Source organism: Lissotriton helveticus, chromosome 5_1 (assembly GCF_964261635.1).
Source record: "Lissotriton helveticus chromosome 5_1, aLisHel1.1, whole genome shotgun sequence".
NCBI classification, from domain to species: Eukaryota; Metazoa; Chordata; class Amphibia; order Caudata; family Salamandridae; genus Lissotriton; species Lissotriton helveticus.
In genome coordinates, this window is record NC_136065.1 from 18,787,125 (window position 1) to 18,812,128 (window position 25,004).

The window sequence follows — 25,004 nt, forward strand, 5'->3', positions numbered from 1 at the left end:
CTTCAGATGTTCCTGTCCAGCGACCACATGAAAGAAGTGGAAATCAAGCTTGCCAGCAGTAAAAGGGAAAACTAGAGCTCGCACTTTAAATAAACGAAACGATGAGAAGTTTGTAAATGACCTCTGTGGGGGTGGGGGCGAGCCGCGACATCATGGCTCTGAAGAAAACAAACATTTGAAGGCACAAGGGGGCGGGGGCGAATTAGAATGCATCGGACTGAGGGACGGGGGACAGACGGGAATAATTGCCTTGCGCGAAACTGAAACGAGCTTGCCTCAAAGTTAAACACGACAAGCTCTCGGCATTTTGGGGGCGGGGGAGCGTATTCCTCAGAGGTGGGGCTGTGGAAGCCCGGCCAGACACAGGAGCTGGGCTGCTGCTGGAAAGCCAAGCAGGGAGGCACCACACGCGCTGGGGCTGCGGAGAAATGACATCTGATTTAGGGAAAGTAAAGAAATAGAAAAGATTTTCCATTTCTTTACTTTTGAAGAATCACGGCAACCGTGCATCTCAAGGAAACAACAGAAAAGCCTGGGACCATTATTAGCAAGGAGGCTGCTTGGCTAATTAAATAATAAACTTTGTGTGAGAGCATGGCCTGCCTGCAAAAGCAGGGAGGAGAAAGCCCTTCAAGAACCACGACAAACTCCTGGCATTGCTGTGGCGGGGGAGCGCATTCCTCTGAAGTCTGATGCGGGGGCGGGGGAGCGGCTTCCTTTGAAGTCTGATGCTGAGGCTCAGACGAATGGTGTGCAAGATGTGGCTGGCGATGTGCACACGCCTGGCTCACATGAACTGTACGCGATCCGCAGTTGGGTAGACTTTTCGAAAGCCTTACTATAAATCTCTCGGATAGAATAGGGGAGACCTAAAAAGCACTAGGGCGTGGATACCTTTGACCGCATTACAGAGCTTTTTTAAACTTTCTGCCATGCTGCTGTTGTGTAACATACAAACCATTACCAAAACCAATAGATTGGGCAGAGGCAAAACCATTTTGCTTTGCCAATGCTTGTTTGAAATATCATTTAGACGTTTTGCACTGCAACTGTTGTACAACATGGATGAAAGTAAAAAAAAAAAAAAAAGGGCTATGACACGGCCTGCGTTGATCATCATAGCTATTTTCTTTACTTTCAGCCACGCTGTTCAGTTGTTACACTGCTATGCAACATGGCTAAAAAACATTGATACACTCAAAAGATCTCATATAGCCAAGACCTATTGGCTGTGCCAATGCATGCTTCCTATGTTTTGACTGTCTTATAACATTCCCTCCTTTCCGGACTTCAGGCCTATTGTTACATTTTTGGGAGAATGGTTTATGGAGTTTTTTTCCACCTGTTTTACACCGTTCTAGCAGGCTAGCATACGGAAGTAACAACAAGGTGACATTTCGAACTCAACAAAGCACATAATAGATAAAAAACAAATGTAGTGCTTTTTGTTTACCACATAAACCCCAAGAGAATGGAAGGACTGGAAGAAGTGAGTGGTAGAAAGATTATCAGGTAACAAAACAAGATTTGAAAAAGCAATAGGCCTCGTCTTTAAGTTAAAGCCATTTGCTTTGCTAATACTTTTGTATAGCAAAGCAAATGGCTATAACTTAATAAAAGGCTATGCCTATTGCATTTTTAATGCTTGTTCTGTTGCTTATTACTAGCTTTGGATTCAGACTGGTACTAAGGTATTCATGCCAACAGGCCCCGATTTAAGCGAGAGACTTCCTCTTTTTAAGCCCAAAAGGGCTTTATTATAGGTGTCTTCCGTCTAAAATCTAATTTTTTTCAATGTAAGTCAAAGGGACAACTCAATACTCTAGATTTCACTCCAACAAGGTTCAAAATGTTGCCATGTATGCTGAGGTGAAACATTAGTGCAAGGTGTAAAAATAACAAGGTAATTAAATACCATCACAAAATGCGCCACATTATGCCACATAATTTCAGAGGCCGTGGCTAAAATACCTCTTCCAATTGCCGTAAAATACTCCTCTATAGTGCAGTGAAGCAGCCTCATCCCACTCCAAGATGGCCGCCACCCCAGGCTCGTTTACCTGCGGTGAACAGACTTGACCTTTGCAGACTGACCAGGGCGCCAAGATGGCCGCCTTTTGCCTTCCTCTCCTAGTAGTGAACGGGAACCGCCCCGTTCCATGATGGCCGCCGTTGACCTGTGTACACATAACCTGAGTTTAGGTTTCAAAGGTGCTGTGAGGAGCTCCGGGGATGGCGTCGCCGCTGAGGCTCGCGTCCAGGCTGGCCCTGGTGACGGGTGAGGAGAATGCGTCCGTATGTGCGAGGGTTCCCCCCTCACTTCCGATATCTGTTTTCCATGTGACCAGCCTCTTTCAAAGGAGGGGGTTCTCTCTCCAGGGGGGGGGGGCAACCGTGGCACTGATGGCTAACCCCAAAGACTTCCATGGGAGAGGGAGACGGTCCCATGAACGCGGTAAAGCCATTCTGGAATGTTTAGAATTCAGAGCCTTGCATTCTGGGAGTTGTAGTTTTGTTCTGATGGTGTGATGCATGTCATGGGGGTACTCAGTAGCCTTGGGTGGGCATGCTGTCACCTTTGAAGGCTGTTGTGTCAATCCGCGAGGGTTATTCCACCTCTTCCTGATGTATGCTCCATCAGCTTCTAGGGCTGGCCTCTCACCTGGATGTATCACTGCTCTATTCATTTCTGGAGAGCTACAGGATCACTCTCTGAGGGATCCCCTGTCACCTTCTGAGGGCTATGGCATCACTTCCTGTTAGGATTGCCACCTGACCGGTTTTCTACCTGCACCACCGGTATTTTGATGTTCTGGCTGGCACAAAAATATGCAAAATTACCTGAAGCCGGTAGTTTAGCCTTTATCTATATATATATATATGTCAAATACATTTGATTTTGTTTAAAATGCTATTTATTATCATGCCAGGGAAATTTGCAGACTCTTAAACAGCAACAAATTGACAGTATTTTTCGCTTGGAAAGGTGGCAACCCAACAACCTTTGTGATTTTCTAAAGGTTACATACATACCAACAATTGGAAATAGGAAAGAGAGAAATCTTGAAAACAGAATCGGGACAATTTATTTTCCCGAAGGACTTAAATTGAAGTTGAGACAATTTTAGGAGGAGACAGCTAAAATAAAACCATTTTGGCTCAAAAATCTAGAGTCTTCTGCCGTAATTGGTGTGTTAGCATGAATGAGGCTACTCTAGCTCTTCCTTTATTGCACTATTGTCATAACTAGCACCTCCTCTTATGTTGCAGAGCAACTCACCATCTCTGGTGGATCTCTGCACACGTGCAGCCAGGACACGATCAGACTGTAGACTTAGAAGTGTTTAAACAAATTAAAAACGAGACACAGCAGGCAGGGCCGGATTGGGAACCAATACATGTTTTGGCAAATTTTGTTAGACCAGCCCCCTTATACTGCATGCTGCGAGTAAGCCTGACTACTGCAAGGAATCTCTAGAGGGCTCTACCCCCAAAAATGTTTTGAAAAAAGTTGCAAAAATGATGCATTTTACAACACATTTTAAAATTTAGAACCTTCGATTGGAGACATGACTGCATGGCTCTAATGAATAAATAGTTGGATGGGTGAGGAGTGGGTGGATGAATGAATTCAAGAATGGGTGAGAATGAATCAAGAATTTTAGTTATGTGGTACAAATGGTCTAAATCTACTGACCAGGGTGTCATGCTCCGTTTTTCATTTTAGCTTCTGCATTAAAACACAACTCTCCCCAAACATTACAAACACCATTCTTTGTGAAAAATGCATAGCCAGGGTACATTTAACACAGTGCACTGATTTATTGCTTCAAAGAAATAAACACAACGATCAAGCTTTGATTTAAAAAATGAAAGAGATAACCATGTAGTGGCCGAATGCACAACATGAAGCCTGAAAACCTTGCATCACTCCCGGCTTCCACTTGACCACATTGTGTGATTCTAGGAAACACATTTTTTCACAGGGCCTCCTTTTCCTTCATCATCACGAGAGCACCTTTAAATAGATCAGTTCAGGGAGTGCGATGCACAAACCAAAATACTGTAATATTACTACATCTGTAGAAATACCCTTGGACACATGTAAGGGGTAAAAAAGAACTGATTTCCCTCTTGGTTCACTAATAGCATCGTCGTCAGGTGAAGGGGCTTGGATGTTTCTATGAGCATGCCTTAAATCCCTTATACAATGGTCACTCAATGCAATGGTATAATTTAATATTCCACACGAGAATGCATTGCAACAGTTCCATTATAAAGAAATACATTGTTTTGAATTTTGAAGAGCCTTTATCATATATGTACTTGTCTCTCTGAGCCAAGCAACAACAGACCCCTCAATCACTTCCCCATAAGACCTGAAGGTCAGCGCTACTCTGTACGAGCCTGCTAGAGACCGCTACTAACCAAAAGCAAAACAGAAGGTTTTGAAGTAGGTGTGGTCTGACCTGCATGCTTTAAAACTATTTGTATTGCATTGTTTTTAACCACTTGGCTGCTAAGGGTGTTCAATGAGCTCCATTGACTTTCCATTGAAATCAATGGAAAGTCCATGACGAGTTACCCTTGTCATTAGCGCTGAAGGGGTTAAATCACCGAAGCGATGCAGGCAGGGAACGCTGCCACCTGCCCTCCCAGCTGACAAAACCAGCCACCAGCTGCCACCCTGTCCGACCACCAAGAAATTACCCATGACCAATACGGCCAATCCAGGCCTGACAACGGGTCTTTTCCATCTATCCACCCTGGTTCTGGAACAACAACCACCTATCCATCAGGGCCGCCCCAACAATTCTCCAATTTAGGAAAGTGTTGGAAGACTCATCTTTTTTAAAGAACAGTATGGGCCACATGCATCAACGTGAGGAATTGTGATTCCTAAATAGCGATTTTTAAGGAATCATTATTTAGGAATCTCAGTTCCTTATGCATGTAAGAATCGAAAAATAAATTGTGATTTGTAAACAATCCCTAATAGTGAATCGCAAATTGCAATTCACTATTAGGGAATGCATTCCAGTTCATTCCTATGGGCCTATAGGTCCATATGAATGAATGGGAATGCATTCGCAATTTGCTTTTACCAAATTGGTAATTGCAAATACTTTTCCTATGGGGCCTAAGGCAAAAGTGTGCACTAAGGGCATGTGTGTGCACCACATGTCACTTTGAAAAATGCACTTTTGTGCATTTTTCAAACGATTAGCAAACTACCATCAACCCAAAGTTAATGGTAATTTGCGATCCCTAAATGCAAAGTCGCATTTTTGAAATGCTACTTGCATCGCATTTAGGGAATTGCAAATTGCGATTCCCTAAATGCATTTGCAATTTAAGTAATCGTATAAAATTGTGATGACCTAATTTGCATATTCAAGGCCTTTGATGCATCAGCAAAGGCCTTTTTCCAGTCGCAAACGGGCAGATTCTGTGAATCAGCCCGTTTGCGACCGAAAAAAAGTTTCATGCATGTGGCCCAGAATCACAAAGCATCAACCGTCCTCAACCTAGCTACAACTCCTTGTACCCGTTGAATTCATGGTTGTCTTTTACCATGTACAGCACTCCGCTGCCTTTTGGGTGTATTTGTGCAATCAAAATACCATATATATATATACAGACATACATTAGCGCTATATCTCTCATCCTAGTTGTAACTTATGAGGTGTTCTCACCACAGGACACAAGAAGTGTGCTTGTGCCAGCTCTGCATGCCTAACTTGGCACTATGGGTGTATAGCTATCCCAGCATTCCAGTTCCTGCCACTGTTTCATGACTGAGAGGAGGATCTGGTTGATAGGATCACTGCATGGCCCAGGGTTCTTGTGTTTGCACTCATCGTCTGCTCTGTGCCGGGCACAGAGTGGTTTGATTGCGTAACACTGAGGTCCGTGGCAGGAGGATCTGCAATGCCAGGATTTAGCTACCTTTAACCTTGTAGAGGAGTGGGTGGGCTGCAGCATATAAGTGAGCGTTGTTCTCTTTGTACAACTCTTGCTTGCCTGAAGCTGTGCGGCGGTAAGTGTAGTGTGTTGAATACAGAAGCCATAAAAGGCAAATAGTGCTCTCTTTGATCCTGTTACTTTCTTCTGCCTGCGAATGAAGTGATATATTTGTATTGCTTAAACATTTTTTTTTTTTAGATTATTTCTGATTTATTTGAATCAAATAATTGTTGAAGACTCTTCTTCCTGCTCCAGGTCTCTCTCCTCTCCAAGAAACATCTAAGTATGTGAGGGGATTATTCGGAGGAGGGTTTTGAAGATAGAATCCCATATATCATTTTTAGGTCGAGTCTAGAGCAGCGCATGCACTGCTTGCTCGACTTTTAGTAAGGGGGTTTTCAAAGTGCTACCAGAGGCTTTTGCTGGCCTCAAGCTTGCGTGCACGCGCCCAACCGCCATGTGGGTTTCTGTCAAAGCTCATTAAGCCTTGCGTGCGCCAGCCCATCTGCAGCCACACAATCTCTTTCTTACTTTTGTTTCCATTATCTCTTCCCAGGCCTTGTCTTATCTTGCACAGGGCCATATCGGAGTTTTTATTGCGGTTATCTTCTGTCTCTTATCTGTCCTTCCTCTTAAGCTGGTGCCCCGCATTCCAGACTATCCACGGATCTCGTTACTTGTTTTTCTTTTTGTCTGTGGTGAACATTCATCCTGGCGGAGACGGGCCTTGTGTGTTTTCTCTAAGGGCCCTTGTTGGAATACCTACATGTGTAACTATGGTACCCTGCTGGTGGCACGTGGCAGTGCCCCAGAGACGGCTCATACTAGAAAACAACTGAGTCCTTCCTGAATGACTGATGACTAGACAGCGCAGTCTTTCGCGTTATGTGTGTGTCTTTTTATAGTTGGCCACGTGGAACTACGCATTCAAAGCTGCAGATGGGACGGTTGTATGTTCTTACTTCGCATTCCGTTGCAACGCATGCCTTTACCACGCATGCGTTCCAACGGAATGGTATTTCTACGCATTTGCTTTTCCTCGAATTCTTACGTTGTGATGTCATACGTCGTTAAGAGGAAGCGGAAGTTTTTTTCCGTTTTCTCTTTAAAAGACGTTGATTGCCTGCATATCCCGACGTGACTTCTGGTGAGTTTTATTTTTGGGGGGGAGACCCCCCCCCCCCCCACCCCAACCCACTTATTTTACTTTTAACCTTTAACCACATATGCCTTTACTACATACCTCGTAGTAGTAAAGGTATGCGTGGTAAAGGCTTTCGTGGTAACCACGCATGCGTTGTACTGCATGCGTGGTTAAGGTATTCGTGGAAACGGCCGCGTTGTAGTGGCCGTTTCCCGGATGGGACGAACCCACAGAGGATTTTACAGCCTAGGTTTACATGCATGACCTACATCTTCGTCAAGATTGCAGAAACCGTAAATGAAAGCCTTTACTTTAGTTCTAGATGTATGAAACAGAGACATTGTATGTGTAAATTACATACACCTAATATCCAAATTGGTCTGCAGTAGTGAGCATACACGAAGCAGCGTCAGAGAAGTGCTCAAGGTCATGCATAAAACCTGGCATCCGCTTTAGGAATCTAGTCAGTTATTCACTCTCCGATAAATATCAGGTAAACATTCATGGAGGGTTACATTCAAAATGGTATTTTTATAATTTTTCAAAAATCTTGGATTATTTATCTCAGGAAATTTTTATATAAAAAACATTGAATTACATAATGGGAGACTCTTCTGCATTCTACTTCCCGTACTTTAAACCATTCCCCTTCTTTTTACGTTTTACCCTTTCCTTGCCCCAACTTAACGGTAACCATTATTCTCACGTTTACTTTATCCTTTTGTAATTAGTTGTAGCCTATTGAATAGTTAGGTCTCGTCTACCTGACTGCTTTTAGCTGTCTGGTGGCTAAAACCTCTCGTGGACCATACTAAACAAGCATTGGCATAGCCAATAGGTCTCGCCTTTGGGACCTTATAAGAGTTTAGTTATCCAGCACAATATCCTTGGTGCAACAACATCGTGTTGCATGGCTAAACACTTATAAGGTCCCAAAGGCGAGACCTATTGGCTATGCCAATGCTTGTTGACACATTGTCTTCAGTGCAAATTCGTGCTTCCAGATGTGAGGTACAGAGAGGCAATCAGTTTGAATCATTTCCATCTATAGAGGAAGATTTAAAGATTCCTTTGTCTGGGGTTCTGCTGAAAAGCTTTCCTGCAGGTCTTCTCAACCTGCACTTAGTTTCTGCGAGCCCCTTCTCTGAGCCTTCCCTTGCCTAAGCGTTTCCTGGTTGTCCTACTATGGGAGTGGAAGGATGAAGATAAACTTACTGTTTCAAGATTTATGTCCAATGTATTTCTTATTGACAAGGTGCATGAGCCCTTTTGTGAGCAGGTGCAAAGGGCTACTAAGTGGCCAATCTGATTGTTTATACATCAGAAGCGGAAGAGAGTATTTTGAAGGATCAGTCAGATAAGCAAATTAAGTCGGCCCTAAAGAAACCCTGTGCCGGATCTCAACTGGCCGTGAGAGCGAGGGTTTATGCAGACTATGCCAGATACGCTTATGTCTGATTTTAAAGAACTCTTTAAGACCATTTAAGAAGGATCAGCTTACTCTTTAATAGAAGCCACGGGGAGACATGTGGAATTTCTTTCTGACATCTCCTTTTACATGTTACTTAATTCAGCTTTGACAGAAGGAGTTGCTTTTGCATCCCATAGGAACCTTTTCTGAAAGGAGTGGCATACTAATGCAGGTCACAAATCAGCAGATCTTTCTCTACCTTTTGAGAGAGTCTAACTCTTTAGTTCAGTTAGAAGACCAACTTCACAGGCTGTTTAATAATAACAATAACCTTTTTCTTCATTCTGTCAACATCTTTTCTCTTCAGCAACTTCTACGTATGCATTGTCTAAGTCTTTCTTCTGCCTGTGTTCTAGGAGAACAACCCCCATTCCCCCAATTGAACTGTCAGTAGAAGAAGGTCAGCTTGACAAAAGTTTCCCAGGATGTTTTCAGCAGGAAGAGAATACCTCTCAGCGTAACAAAGTTCAGTGCTTCTGACTATGCTGAAGATGGCATCAAGAGGACAGTTGGCAGCTAGATAAGTCCCTTTAGGTCGATTGGGATGAAGTCGCCTCAAGTTGTAGTGTAGTTCCTATCATCCCAATAGGCTCTGCGCATTGGAATAATACCTACAGCAGTAAAGGCCTAGGCCAGACGTTAACTAGGTCTACTACTGTCGATACTAGACTTAAAGTTTTGGGTTTGCCAGCTTAGCTCAGAGTTCACTAGAAACTTTCTCGAATGTTCAGGAAAGAATTAACTCCCCTGATTAGACAAGAAGGGATTTAGTTTCTGACAACCATAGAACATGACAACTTTGCTCTCCCCTAATCAAGAGTATATCTCGAGAGTCGTGTGAACAAAAGGCAATTTATTTTACTCAGTCAGTACGTGCATTCTTAGTCTCATCAGAATGTAGAGAAAAGGAAGAGACGGGCGTGTTCAATAAAAAGGTGTTATTTATTGATCAGTCTCTTTTCTCATACAAGAGAAATGGATCGATATTATTGCAATACTTATAGCTAAGTAAAGTGCATACATTAAAAGCAATAGTATAAAATAATACTGTAAAAACATTGATATGGTTTCTAAGCCATAAGATGTTTTTAAATGAATAAAATATATTACATACACATATACATTTGACTAAACGTACTCAACTGGTGTTTCTAGATACGCCTACCCCGTGTACCTGACCTAAGTCTAATACGTGGGCGGGAATAGAAAGTTACAGTTTAAGTTAAGTTTGTTTTTGCCAAGTGAATAACTAAAGAATTCTCTGTGAGGGGTCATTCAGTTCTGTACCTGGAAGTTAGGATGAATGAGGAATGGTATCTCTCTCTCTGGTCTCGATATTCCAGGCTGCCTGCGAGGGCTACCCAGAAACGCCGGTGCTGGATTCTCGGCAGGAGAAAGCAGCGCGTCTCTCAGCGCGTCAGGAAGGCGGGGCTGCTGCCAGCGGGGTCTGCTCTGCTCTTGGCTTCGGCAAGTATGGCTGCTCCGTCTCGTCACCACGCGTGTGTTTGCATAGGGCAAGATCGGTAATATTTATACCTTTAAGGTGCCGAGATTGACGTAAGGATGGACATAGATACGTCAATAAGGATGTCATACGACTTGCTCGTTAGCACATTCTTTTACTGAAGTTCTCGGTGAAATCAAAACAATGGCCGCAGGGTTTTGCCCAGGTTGTCATAGGTTTGATTTGTTATGAGAACTCCGTATGCCTTATCAGGGGCTGGAGGAATATCGCTTGTCTAATTAGATCGCAAGCGTTATGACCTAATCAGATAACACGTTCCTGTGCCGTAGTGTGACTGCGTCAGATAACGGTATCTGCATCATGGGGGTTTTCTGCCTCATGGGCTGACGGCTAGTTAACTTGTTGGTTTGTTTAACTAGAATAGGGTCAGGAATAGGGGGATCGATTCAGAACCTATAGGAATACATGACACCCACTCCACGCTAACTATGGACATATTTACTAATCTAGGCATAGTATAACATAGTACAACATACTATAGAGTAGTGTGTATACCTTACCACCCCAAAATACATAAATGCATTTTGAAATTCTTCAAATATACGGAAAATTTGCAGACATATATATTGTATGCACTCAAGCTATGGAATAATGCTAAAGTAATCACGCATTTGTATACATTATTGCTTATTTGGTATATGAGAATTACACATGAAATGGTTTCTTAAATACAGAAAAAAGTTTCGAGACCATTCCATCACAGAATAAAATATTTGTGAACATACCAGCGGGCAGCTAAAGTCTATAAAGTATCTAAAAATAGAAATCTTAGTTCTTTAGGAATAGTTTCTTACTTTAAGCAGAAGATAAGTGTCCCGAAAAACCGAAAAAATGAATTGGGGCTTCTGAAAGAGTTGCTGTCCGTGAACTGGAGTGAAAAATAGATCATGTGACTTTATTATTTAAAGTTGAAGGCCGAATTCAGGGAACGCCGTGTGCGAGCTTGCTCAAAAGTCTCTATTTCTGTTCGGGTGAGAACATCATATCATTTAGGCTTTCGAAAAAACTGTCAACAGCTTCCTGGGAAAGTTCCACTAACTCGGAAATAGGTGTAATCATGCATTCTTGTGCATGATTGTCTCCATTGACATTCTAATTCGCATTGCTGACAGAAGGTCGTACCTGTTCGATGCTGCTTTCATCTTGAACTTCACTACCCATCAATCGTAGTGGTGAAGCTTCCACGAATGCCGTCATCAGGATTGGTAGCCTTTGAGGGCAGCACAAAGCATGAACCTTGATCGGGCTCAACAATGTTTCTGCATCCATTGGCGCATCCGATTGTAGCGTCAGACAGGTGTCTAACACGCATTCTTCTCCGCATAGCAGACACCTTAATACAGGTAAAACACATCTTTGCCACATTGGTCGAAATGATAGAAACCAAGTCATGTTCAGGTCTCTAAGCCGGGAGAGTCCCAGGATTTTTGATATCCGGTCCCGGTATCCAATGGCTAGGATTGTTTCTTCCCTTGTCGCAAGAGTTTTGTCTGTGACATGGGTTGCCATAACGAAAAATAAGGACTAAGAATAGGATTCCTGCAATTAGTCCCAAGATCAGGGGAAGTCCGCCAAAAATCGAATGGACGAAATCTGGAAAAATACCCAGTATGGCTTTGAATGGTGTTAATGCCATCGAGAATACTGTCTTAAATACCTTTGAGACCCCATTGGTATCAGAAATATTTAAGATTTCATTCAGGATTTCCGCGAAATGTACGGGGGAATTAGTTGATAATAATGTATGTATCTCTGCAGTCGTCCTTGCGACTTGTAGATCATACGTTTCTTTTGATGACGAGAGCCTGGTAGGCGTCTGAAGAAGCACTGTTTTCATTCTGCTTAAAGTATCTATTCGAATAGAAGTAATTTTCAAATCGGGCCATGCCCTTGCCTCCCTGTCTGGGAAGGAGCTGGGGAACAATGAGCGTCCACAGCACTTGACCTTCGCAGTAGTAGTTACTAGATAAGGAGTCCCGGGCATAAGACTACAACATCTGCGGTCTGCAATAAGAATGTAACTCCCATTATAGAGTCTTTGAAAGAATGGTTCTATTTCTGTTGCAGGTGCGCCTTGCTGGTGACATGAAAGGTTGTATGAATTCCCTTCACAGGCTCCATGCAAACTAATTCCGTTACACAGAAGTGTGCCACTTAGTGACATCGCACAATTGTTGCCACTAAGAAACACTTTCTGTCCTTTATTACTGACACATGCATGTGAATAGGGCAGGTTCCATGTTGTTTTAAGGTACCCCTTTCCCAATTTCTCGTACATGCCAGCCTGTATATATTTTTGGCAGTATTGAAACCTGAAGGTTGAGATTGGAATATTTATTATCCCATGTATTATCCATTCACTGACAGGTCGTTCTGACATTGTCACTGGTAATCTTTCGAGTTTTTCAATGCTCAAGATTGTATAATCAGCACCCTTTTGTGCCATACTGATTTGTCTATCAGTAAGGTTAAAGATTTGGAATAATGACGTTGTGTTGATTAGACGCCAAGGCACATAGCCTGAACGCAGATTTTGTAACGTCCAGCCAAGCTGTACAATAGAACGCAATTGTGACTGACCGTGTTGTAATAACAGTAAGTCTTGCGATAATATATCGATTGCTGCAGACACAATGCTGTCCAAAGAAAAAATTCTGGAGGACAGAGTCATTAACCCATTGTCCACTACAGAAAGTGATTTTTCCAAATTAATACGGTCAATTTCCCGTATTCTCTCTGCTGTTTCAATTTGAGTAACCTTCCAGGCCTCATTGTATGCTGCATATACAGAGGCTGCTATGAAACGCTTTTGACGCTGTTTGCGTGGTCCCATAGTGAAATCACGCAAGTCAGCACCATCAGTAAGTAAAGTTAGGTGTTGCTTAATTTCTGCCAGTGTGGAAGTTTGTAGCCATTGAAGGCATAATTTGCCCACACTGTAGGTGGTTATTATCCCTGGGTGATGTCTTTGGGGATATCTAGGGTCTGGCCTGGTCATTTTGAACCCCTGCGTTTTGTTCAGGAATCTGTCTTGACAGTTATTAGTATCTGTGGGCCAGACCAACCACTGTTTCCAATCAGGATGTGTTCTGTTTTGGTTTAATATATGGTTTACGTCTATCTCTTCATCTGTATCAGAGTTAATGCTAAACATTGTTGGCTTTGGAATAGACGGTTTATTTAAATCTTTGATTTTGGCTAAGCCAAGACAGGTGTTCTGTTGAACAGTGTCATTTAAAAATATCATTTGTTCCGGGATCATGCAGGCTCTAAACAAAGCTTCTATACCCTGTACTTGCCACTCTTTTGTACCCCAAACACTTTTCAATTCAACATTTTTGTCCCAATAATCAAATCCAAAGGTATTCATTTTTTCAAAGAATGAGTCTGAATATAACAATTTTGTGTTGATTATCATGGTCTTGGTCCCTGTCTTGTTTGACAATTTAAAATAAAATGCTTCAGCATTACTTGTGTTAAAACCTGAAAAATATGAATATTTGTCGTAAACGGTTCTTGAGCTCCCTTTTGGAGGTGTTGCACAATGTTCCCATTGATTATAATTTAAAACATTTCTAGGTTGTGCAGATCTATGTAGAAAATGGTTACCATAGTGGTTATAACAGTACATACTATCATAATTGGTAGAACCCTGCAAATAATCATGTTTGGTAAATTTAGCAGACATTACTAAATCAGACATCATATTATTAATGCTTTCGAAGTCCCAATCATCAGCAAATGAGTTTGGTTTTACAAAGTCACTCAAGGAGATCTTAATTTGGTGTGGATATTTCAGGATCTCGACCGGACCATAAATTTCATAGTCAGTGTTGTCCCAGGCTACCCCACCAGGTATCGGATTGGCTGTGAAGTTGGCTGAAGAAAGTTCTCTTTTCTCGACGTGTGAAGATGTGTGTGGTTTGAGGATCAAGTTGATTTTCTGACTTGCTGTGTCCATTTTAGCATATTTTCCCTCAATGAAGCGTCCCAAAGTAAGTACCATGACGAGCCAAAGTATGAGGATAAATGCACCAAAACCCACCCAAAATTCAATCCATGGAGAAATCAGATATGTTTCTTTCAGTTGTTTCAAAAGTTCGTTAGCTTTATCTTTAAAGGTTTTTGATGATGGCTGTGTCTTTGATTCAGTGAAGCCTTCAGAGGAATCATCGAAGTTTATGAAGTAGCCGGAAGCAGTTCTGTCAATTGTTCCAATTGGTTCATTGGTTGCATTTTCACTTGGTACTTCATTATAGATTGGTGTGTCTCTGCTAAATGTTTTTATTTGGGTTTTCAGAGGTCTGAGTTCTATTGCATTGCTGCATAGTCCTTGTTGTTCTTCTGTAGGCGTTTCGAATGTGATGAGCCTCTTCGTAAGAACCTCTGTACTGGTAGCAAACCTTGGTGTTCTGCTACTTATTGGGAGTCCACTTGGCCTGCTGTTTGTTATCGGCCACATGTTGTGGTTTTACCAGGTCGATGGATACAACTCGGTTCTCCTTTTTTCCAGCAAGTGGCGGTAGTACAACTGATCTTGTCCCGTTGACAGACAAGACAGGAACTGCTTTTCTGTAAGAAGGCCCAAATTCCTTCTTTACCGCGATCTTCTCCCTGACTAGATCCCCGACTTTAGGAATCCAGACAGGTCTTGCTGGGACAGGTGGTGGTTCTTCAGTGGTTGTTGGCTGTTGTTTCAACTTTATGTTGCTCAGGTCTTTTCTTGTTTTGTTTAAGTCCTGCAAAATAGCCAAACGGTCTTTGATATCAAAGCTTTTTTCTTTCACCACTGAAGTCTGACTGTCAAGGTCAGAGATAATCATCCTAGTTCCGAATAATAATTCGTATGGACTGAATCCCTTCAGAGAATTTCTTGGCAAGTTATTGAGACTACGTTGGACACTTATTAGATGTTTGACCCACCCAGCTCCCGTACCTAATATCCTTTCCGTTATAGATTGCTTTATGCCTTGGTTTTTTCTTTACACCATCCCGTACCCTCAGGAAGGAAGTGAGAAGATTCCCGCTGGGCTATGCTCATTTGGCCATGTTTCCCCCCATGCTTGAGGGCTAGAGTGGAGACAATGGTCAAACATAGCATGCTCTTAGCGTATATGCCATTTAGACTCGCAAATCTTTGTATAACAGTCCGGACGTCAGCCGAGTGCTGGTGATCTACATTATAAGTGGAACTAGCCTGTATAAGTTAATCGCAACCCTTCCTTTTTACTCCTGATTTTTCCTGGAGTAAACCGACGAGGTATTAAACTGTTTCTCTCCCCACTGCGATCTCTTGTTGCAGTTTGGGCAGTTTTTTACAAACATGGTGTGACGCAGACTCATGCCTGGCCACCAGTACCGTGATTGTAATTCTTCCAGAGAATCTTTTAGTTTGAGGTGTCTGAGACCCTCGCCCATATGTGCGTCTGCGATTAACAAGTTTCTCCTGTCCATGTTTGGAATCACTCTATCCCCCACTCCAGGGATTCGAGCAAAAGGGACGGAGTTTGCATCGATTATGTATGTATAATTGAGTGGATAGTTGATCGGTAACGCTGATCAGTCGCCTTTTGATGACGTTTTCACTGCCAGCACTGTTTCACCGTCAATGTATTTTAATGTACGCTTTTTTCGATCTACGGGAGCCGATTTAGTGGCTGCCGCTGTGGCTGTCTCAGCCAATGAATTCCCTGCAACGTGAACGCCATCACGCTGATGACTCAGTCAGTGTGTCACGTGAGTCTTTGGTAGTTCTTTCTGTAAAAGAGCTATTTGTTCCCAGAGCAGTTTCTGCTTTATTGGTGCATCTGTGTCATTTTTGTAACCGTTTTGAATCCATGTCTGCAAATCCTTGTTATATGATTTGACGCAGTAATATGAATCTGACACTATAAGTGTCGGGAATTCGCGATCCGCATTATCTAGCGCCATTTTCAATGCTATTATTTCAGTTTGTTTTTCTGAATTAGTTTCTACTGAGTGTGATTTTGTTAATAGATGTTTTAGTTTACCTCCGCGCCACACTTCTTTTGTAATCTCACATGTGGGGTTGTATGCCTGTTCTCCCCAAACGGGGGGTTGAGCATGTCCGTCTGTATAGATTACACAGGCGTAATGTCGTAAAGGCAGAATGTCGATTGGCAGAGGGTATGTTTTTTCATATTCTAAATTTTCCATTTCTTCTAGTTCTTAGAAAATTGTCAGCCAGGCTATACTTGATAATTCATATCCTACGTACAAGACTGTTAGATGGGCAATTCTGGATTTTTTAAAGTTGAATTTGTAACCCTCTGCTGCGAACCCAAGTATTATGGTGTTCACTCTCTTCAAGTGAGTCTCCAAGTCATCATCTGTTAAGTAGATGTCATCGACATAAGATAATGCTTCATCATCATATAGTTGTAGTAATTCTGTTACTCTCACTGAGAATACCCCCGGGCTGTTCTTGTACCCCTGGGCTAACCGACAGAATTGTTTTTGAGTGCCATTTATTAGGTTTTGACTAGCGATGCATGCGTACGAAGTACGCATGCGCTAGCAAAATCTAATGATATCCTCTAATCCTCTATGTGGGGTCGGGTATCTGCCCCCTCCTCCCATTGGCTAGCTCCATAAATGGAGGCTAGCCATTGGTAGAGGGCTCTGTCTGTCAATCCCAGACCAGATTCGGGGGCGTTCCCGAGATTTTTTCCCTTTTGGCTACGTCACGCGACGTCAGCCAAAAGCCGGGAACGCCCCCGAATCTGGTCCGGCCGGGCCGTGCTTGCTGCTGTCCTGCCTTCCTCCGTGTCCCTCCTCCCGCCGTCCCCCCTCCCCCCCTCCGTGTGCCCGTCCCCGCTCTCCGTGAGCCCGGGGCACATTCTTGTTATATATATATATATATATATATATATATGCCCCCACAAGTACATCAGCTGGCTATAGGAAACCGAACACTCAGTTCTTTTGTGACACTATACACGCTTATTTCAGTGTTTCCCTGGTATGAGATTCGAAGCCTGGTACGAAGACTGCACCGAAGGGTCCGCCTGCTGATTGGCGGCTGACCCGGGAAAGCCGCGCACTGATTGGGCCTTGGCGGAGGGCTCGACGAGGAAGTCGCGTCCTGATTGGCCCAGGAAGCGCTGACGTCAGCGGAGGCTCGCCGAAGGGATTGGCCCAGCCCCCGAAGCAAGACTCCGCTCCTAGGAAGCCGTCGCCGGAGCTCCGAGGCATCTGCCCCTGCCCCCGGTGAATGCTGATCAGAGTGTAGCTTATTAATGCTTTAATAAAAAAACGTCCAATTTCTTGAAGGAAAAAAAAAAAGAGAGAACAATCCTGCACCAAAGCAAGAGATGCACTTCCTGCTGCTGCATTCATAAAGCGGAAAGCAAACACCAGCCCATCGTTGAAAAAAAGATATACTTTGCAGCGAAAAAAGTGCTTCACCACCATAAGTCCACACCACAACTGGATGGAAACATAAGGAACCCTGAAAGAGTACTATTTGAGAGGAAGCAAAGGTGGATTCACCACCTCTACACCCATATCCAGGGCATGAGCGAGGATATTCCACGGGTCTCTATGAACAGATAAAGAGTGGTCCTGCTGCTAGCACCTTTAGTGGTCAATCACGAAGCTAGCAACCACTGAAGATAAAAAGAGCAATTGACCAGGACAGCAGTTTTGTGATAAATGATGTATGGTGAGATACAAACAATGGAAGTGCAACAAATGGAATGTTTCTGGTATACAACCCATACTTAGACGTATTTATTAACATATGTGAGGAATTACTGTGCAAAGTGCTTATCAAAGGAAGTAACTGCAGAGGTGTTATAAGTAATTATCTCAGTGCTCTAGTAAATGACAATAAATAAATAAATCACCCTCTAACTACAGCAATAATAACTCATTTCGGCTAAAAACGCAGAGAGGCAACATAATCACAGACCATCCAAACTCCTAATAAAATTCGCCGTGTGAGACGAGGGGGCTGATCTTTAAGTCCAATTACCTCTGAAGCTCAAAGTGCTTCTGCGGGGGTGTGGCTGGCTATCAAGGTAGGGGCGGGGCGGGGCTTTGGGCCGTGTAAAAGGAATCGAAATCGTGAGGCGCACGGTGGCTCCGTGCGAGTTGGCAGGTTTGAAATCGAAAGATGTTGGTTTGCGTCGTTATATGGTATGACTGGGGCAGAGGGAGTCACGTGACCCGGAAGACGCCACGGACCAAGAAATAACACGGAGATGAGACCTTTGATGAAGTATGTCCCAATTAGGAGGAGCTGTATAGTAACACACCTCAGCCTATATTTTCCTTTTTTTAAACAAACTTAACTACATTGGTTTACCTTGGGTTCTCTCTGCAGTGTGTGAATAAAAGGTCGATACCTCCCAACATTCCTATGCAGCCCGACACAAGAAAATACGAAAGCTTTTGTGCGTTCTGGCTCTGCATCTGCATGCTGCAAATTCACAAAGGTTGAATCGGCACCCGGATTACTTTAAAAAAAAAAAAACGTTTTGGGATACACAGACAGGTCATGCTACGAACGATTGCATTACATCAGCATATTCCATTTGAGTAAGTAGTAGCCTTTCAGAACAAATACTAAATGAGAGAGCATGGTGTATTTCACATGGTACAAACATTTTTGTTGCAGTGTTCACTTCATAAGTCGCAGAAAACCGAATAATAGCTGTGATGGCTAGCAATATGAATATCTTTTTTCTCTTAACCTCAGAACTCGTTGTAAAGGATGTGGCACTGAGTATGGGGCACAGCTTAAATAATTTCAAATGCAGTTGCAAGTAGGTTTTGGACTACTCGATCCTGATGAAAGGCAATCAACCAGTAGGCCGAAATATGTAGACCTTAGATGCAGGAATAGATTATTTCCCACATTACCATCAACCCTTGGTTTTAACCTTGGCAGGGAGGCCATAAGCTCGTTCAAAACATGGAGTGATATTGTAGGACACCCAGAGGCAATTTTAATGATAGATCCCTCCAGTAGACAATAAAGAGATCCCTCGAGTTTCAAGGTTAAGCTCATCCAGATACCTCTATGATTCAGGGAAATAACTCGATAATGAAACATGCTGTGAGGGAAACCACAGTGAGCAAGAGCCCTGATAAAAAAACAAGAGGATTGTTTGGGAGCGTACATGCTAGTGACTGTCCCCCCAAAAGTGTCTGTTAACTCCCCTTAGATCCATTGGCAATACAAAATGCTGCCTGGCTTTGCAAAGGTCCAGGAAGGGACACTGAACGTTTCACCTAACCTCACCCCATTTTTAGGTTTTGCCTAGCCAATGCTTACGAAGTAAGCATTCGCTAGAAAAAACGTAATGAGTATAGTATAGGGGTTGGAATCCGCCCCGTCATCCATTGGTTAGCTCCATAAATGGAGGCTAGCCATTGGAAGACTGGCCTGTCCATCAATGCAGGACCAGATTCGGGGGCGTTCCCGAGAATTTTTGGCTTTTGGCTACATCATGCTACGTCAGCCAAAAGCCGGAAACGCCCCCGAATCTGGTCCGGCCGGGCCGTGCTTGCTGCTGTCCTGCCTTCCTCCGTGTCCCTCCTCCCGCCGTCCCCCCTCCCGCTCTCCCCCCTCCCGCTCTCCGTGTGGTCCTGCCTTCCTCCGTGTCCCCCCTCCCGCCGTCCCCCCTCCCCCCCTCCGTGTGCCCGTCCCCCCTCCCGCTCTCCGTGAGCCCGGGGCACATTCTTGTTATATATATATGCCCCCACAAGTACATCAGCTGGCTATAGGAAACCGAACACTCAGTTCTTTTGTGACACTATACACGCTTATTTCAGTGTTTCCCTGGTATGAGATTCGAAGCCTGGTACGAAGACTGCACCGAAGGGTCCGCCTGCTGATTGGCGGATGACCCGGGAAAGCCGCGCCCTGATTGGGCCTTGGCGGAGGGCTCGACAAGGAAGTCGCGTCCTGATTGGCCCAGGAAGCGCTGACGTCAGCGGAGGCTCGCCGCAGGGCCGCGCTGGGATTGGCCCAGCCCCCGAAGCAAGACTCCGCTCCTAGGAAGCCGTCGCCGGAGCTCCGAGGCATCTGCCCCTGCCCCCGGTGAGTGTAGGAGCCGACTGGAAGATCGGCCTGCTCCCGGATGAGTGAGGGAGCCTGAAGGAAGGCCCGCAAAGCCAGGACGAGAACGGGGCGACCGGAGCCTGCACCGAGCGTGGCAGTTGTCTTTGTTTTCCGTCAATGGAATGCTTTCGTCGGCTGTCATGTCCTCTCCATGTTTTCCGTTACTCCGTGGTGTTGTCTTTGTTGCCCTTGTCTCATGTCTTTTTCATGTTTGTTTCACGTGTTTCTGTGAAGGGGTTGAATTTCCGATCTAGGCTGGCACCACTGCCCTCTTTTGCTGTCTCATCCCTATGCCTTGTTGATCTGGTGTGTGGGCGTTCGTTTCCTGCCACGCAGCATCACTTTGGTGTGTGTCTCCGGCCCCGTTCCCGCCCCCCTCCCGCTCCCCTCCCGCTCTCCATGTCTCCGGCCCCGTTCCCGCCCCCCTCCCGCTCTCCGTGTCTTTGTTTTAAGGATTCTGTGTAGGGGTTGAATTTCCGATCTAGGCTGGCACCACTGCCCTCTTTTGCTGTCGCATCCCTATGCCTTGTTGATCTGGTGTGTGGGCGTTCGTTTCTTGCCACGCAGCTTGACTTTGGTGTTACTTTCTCAGTGCTGTGTGAGATGAAATCATGTGGAGAATTGATTCGTCAAGGCACGTCTCTTTCTATATCGGGTTCTTCCCCTATCTCACTTGTTTAACATGTCTGTCCTATGTCCCACTTGCTGGGACTTAACCATATCTGGAGGCAGGGCACTTTTGTACTATCAGCAATGTTTCCCTTGGAGGTGGGGAAAGGGGCGAGGTGGGAGGTGGGAGGAAAGGGGGGCGGGGTGTTGGCTAGCAGGTCCAAGATGGCAGATGCACCCTAGGCCACGAAGCACCGCACTGCTGCCCCTTATCCGACATTAATCCTGGCAACCAATACACCTCTGAAGCACCTGTGTCCCCGGTTTTGACTTTGGAGTCACCCTGCAGCTGAAGCAGTTACTGCGATGCTGCTTAATGTTGGCAAGCGGACTATTGCAGAGACCCTAATCAAGGCCTGCTGCCACAAGGTGTCTGGCTAGGGACAGCTGGCGGGACCAGGCGAACGTGGCACATCACAGGCCCTAACTTGCTCCCTGCCAGACCACGGAGGAGCCTACTGACCAGAGTCTAGGTGCGGAGAGTTGTGAGCACCGTGAAATATATCCCTGCCCACTGCTGTGCCTGAGGCCCGGGACACTCACCATACACACTACTCGAATCAAATGACTATCCAACCGGTGTCCCGGCGGGGACGCAGTACCTACGGCGCTGCTACACCACCGGGCCCCTTTTCTTCTAGCATCTGTTGCGGGGCACCTCGCCCTGGGAGAGGTGGTTCAGGGAGTAGGGGCGGGCGTCCCCAGGTGCGGCTCCTGTAGTCTAGGGGGAGACCCCTACAGCTCTGCTGGGGCCTACCTGCTCTGCTGGCCGTGGGCTGCGTTGCTATCTTGCTCCTAGGCGGCCTTCTCAGACAAAGCGGGCACTGGCTATTTCCGACTGCCCTTCCTGGTGCCTGCTCTGCGCCTTGTTGCCTACCTACACAGTGGAGACTGTCCGGTCGCTGGATCCCTGGGAGCTGTGCTCAATGGCCCATGACCAGAAATGTACTGCCACTGGACTCTGGCCACGCAGAAAAGCCCCTCCCCACCATCCTTACTTGCCGCACCGCCTGGCCTTCTCCAGTCATTCCTGTGTGGGGGGGCTAGCAGTGTGGGGGGGGGGCTAGCAGTGTGTGGGGGGGGCTAGCAGTGTGTGGGGGGGGCTCGCAGTGTGTGGGGGGGGCTCGCAGTGTGTGGGGGGGGCTCGCAGTGTGGGGGGGGCTCGCAGTGTGGGGGGGCTCGCAGTGTGTGGGGGGGCTCGCAGTGTGTGGGGGAGGCTCGCAGTGTGTGTGGGGGAGGCTCGCAGTGTGTGTGGGGGGCTCGCAGTGTGTGGGGGCTCGCAGTGTGTGGGGGGCTCTGTGTGGGGGTGTGTGTGGGGGGGGCTCTGTGTGAGGGGCTCTGTGTGGCTGTGTGTGTGGGGGGCTCTGTGTGGGTGTGTGTGTGGAGGGCTCTGTGTGTGTGTGTGTGGGGGGGGCTCTCTGTGGGTGTTTGTGTGTGGCATTTGCGAGAGATTAAGCTATTGGCATTGTAAATGACAATGCCATTTATTTATGTTAAACAAACATAAATAAAAATGTCAAGAGCAATGCCAATAGCTCTAACTTTAACAAAGGCAAAACCATTGCATTGTAAATGCTTGTTGAGAATGCAGTTAAATATCTGCTCTCTGGTGCTATGTTTTGACAAAAGAATCCATTAGAGATGTCCAAGGTTGTTTTGTATTTTTTGCGCACTATGTTATTCATTAGTGCAGCACTGTGAGTTTTGCACTGCAAAAGTTTTGCAACATGTGTTAAGGTGTCGGTAATCCAAAACTAGACGATATGAATTGTCTGGTTTGGAGACTGGAAACAAAGGGTTGTTCATTTGTGAGGTGCAAGTTTCAATCACCCCCTGGTATTCTAGCTGATCTAGTATTTCATTTACCTGTTTTTTAGCTTCTTGCTTAATTGGGTAATGCCTTTGTGCAGTTGGTTGTGATTTTAACTGGATTTTGTGAGGAGGAGAGTCCTCATCCCATCCTACATGATTTTTATATAAGGCAGGAGCTAAAGCCACTGCCCATTTTCTGGCAAGTGTGTATTTTTTATGAATCGGGATATGATTCGAGAAGGCAGGCATAATTATTTCTTCGCCATGAGGGCACTCCCTAACAAACTCTGGTGGCCAGTCTTTTTCAGCTAGAAGGATGTCATAGCCCTCGGATAGGTTATCCCAAAATAGTCCCCTTATTTTCCTAGTCTTATCTCCCTCTATACGTAATGTTATCTCGTATATCTTGTGAGGTTTGCTAACTCTGGTGTCCGCAGTTTCCACTTGAAGATATTCATTCGTGTCCACTGTCTCCAGATGATTCATAAGGACTTTGCGAGCTATGCTCACTTCTGCTGCACTGTCTAGCATTGTCTGAGCCCACTCTCCGTTTTTCAGTTGTGTCCTCAGTATTCTCGGCATTGTTAACTACCTTGATACTGGCTACCTTCTTTTTTGGAAATTGTAATTTCTTTTTTAGCTGAGCAGGTTCCTTGTCTTTGGATTTGGCGTGCTCTTCTCTTTGTTCTGATCGTCCTCTTCTTTCCGATTTCTGCGAGGAAGTCTGAAAAGATTGAGAGGGACAGGTATCAAAGTCTTGATATCTATCAGGCTTTTTTATATTATCCCTATTTCTAAGGTTATATCTTTTCCCAGAGGGGTCACTCTAGGGTGACCTGTGTCTTTGGTTCGGAGATTTCTCTCTTTGCCTAGGAGACCTTCCTCTGGACTGGAATTTCTTTTCTTTAGGATTGGATTGTTTGTTTCCATCCCAGTTCTTTTTTGGTGAATTATTATTAAAAAATATTTTTTCTGGACTTTCAGTCAGTTGTGGTTTTACTGGTATTCCACCTAAACTATCTCTACCTAGTTCCTCATAGGATTTTTCTATGATTCTGGCAATTTCAGCTGGTTGGTCTGCTATATCTGTCTCTTTTAACCTCTGGCGGATCGCCACGTTTGCTGCTTCTCCCTTTATGTTGGCTAATAATATAGCCGAGACCTGCTTGAAGTCTTTTAGTAATTTCATACCAAGAGTTAAAGCGGGTTCAGGACCATATTCATCTTGAATTTTAGCACATCTGGTATTACCGAAATGGATGGAACACCGTGCGTTTTTGTGTAGATGGAAGCAAAGACTGTACCCCAAGTGTCACAGTCCTCAATGTGTGGTGCGATTCCCATTGGGAGACAGATAGTCAGAATCCTGTGTTTTTCTAGCGGGGTGGTGTCAGGAAACACCGCCTCTATTTGGGTAATTTTCTGTGCCAACCAGAATGGTATTTGTTCCCGTTTAGCCGGTACTTTACCTAGGCAGGATTGGATGTTCTGTGGTGTAATTTTATTTGTGTTCCCCTGGTGAGGGGTCAGCTGTGGAAGTTTAATCGCTGGCTGAATTGTTGATGTCCGCATCACATACTGAACTAATTGTCTATGAATTTTTATTAATTGTTTTAGCTGTGTTAAAAGGTTTGGTGCAGACATCCCATCGATGTCTGGATGTGGTGTGTATCCGGCTAGGACCGGCCACGTTGCTCCTGGTCTACCTAAAGGACCGAGCCTGGTGATGTGATTGTTATGTTTTAGGGCGCCATCAAATAAGAGCAAATGCTCTTGAAATTTGAGTGGTACTTCCACCTCCTCGAAAGGAGTGTACTCATTAGGAGGTTCCTCTATTTTGTAATAGTGGAAGTACTTTGTTACAGCATTTGCTGCTGGAAAATGTATCCATGAATAGTATACCTCTGTCTGCCGATATTTGTGTGCCTCAATTACGAATATGACTGTGCCACCTCTAGGTGTCAGTCCATTTTCTATAAGTTTCAGGGTTATAGATCTCCTTTTGATGACCGGAATGAGTATTATATCCCCGTCCGCATCTAGTGCTGCAGCATCAGCCGCTGCGAGTTCAGCTGCTAATCTAACTGCCTCTCTTTCTTCTTCATTGTCTGACATTTTACTGTCCTGAAGGTTATTTCTTTTGTTTGCAGATCAGGTTTCTTATGGAAACAAAGATTAGATGCACAATATTTTGGAACAGTGTATCCTTCAACGTTGACTATACCAAGAACCATACATAGGAGTTCCCTCCTGCGAGGTCTGGCGGATATAACCTTTCACCCACTCCAGACGTCTTTGGAGTATTTGGGAAAAGGGGTCTGAGTGA

The 25,004-nt window shown here is 44.8% G+C and overlaps 1 protein-coding gene across 1 annotated transcript in view; it reads left to right on the forward strand.

Annotated features, from left to right (window-relative positions):
* The first annotated feature begins 2,088 nt into the window (after nucleotides 1–2,088).
* HSD17B8 (hydroxysteroid 17-beta dehydrogenase 8) overlaps nucleotides 2,089–25,004 on the forward strand; it is a 79,565-nt gene continuing 56,649 nt past the window's right edge. Inside the window, exon 1 of the mRNA XM_078641604.1 lies at nucleotides 2,089–2,278. Coding sequence (XP_078497730.1) covers nucleotides 2,233–2,278 — 46 coding nt within the window. The 5' untranslated portion in view covers nucleotides 2,089–2,232. The remainder of the gene's footprint in view (nucleotides 2,279–25,004) is intronic.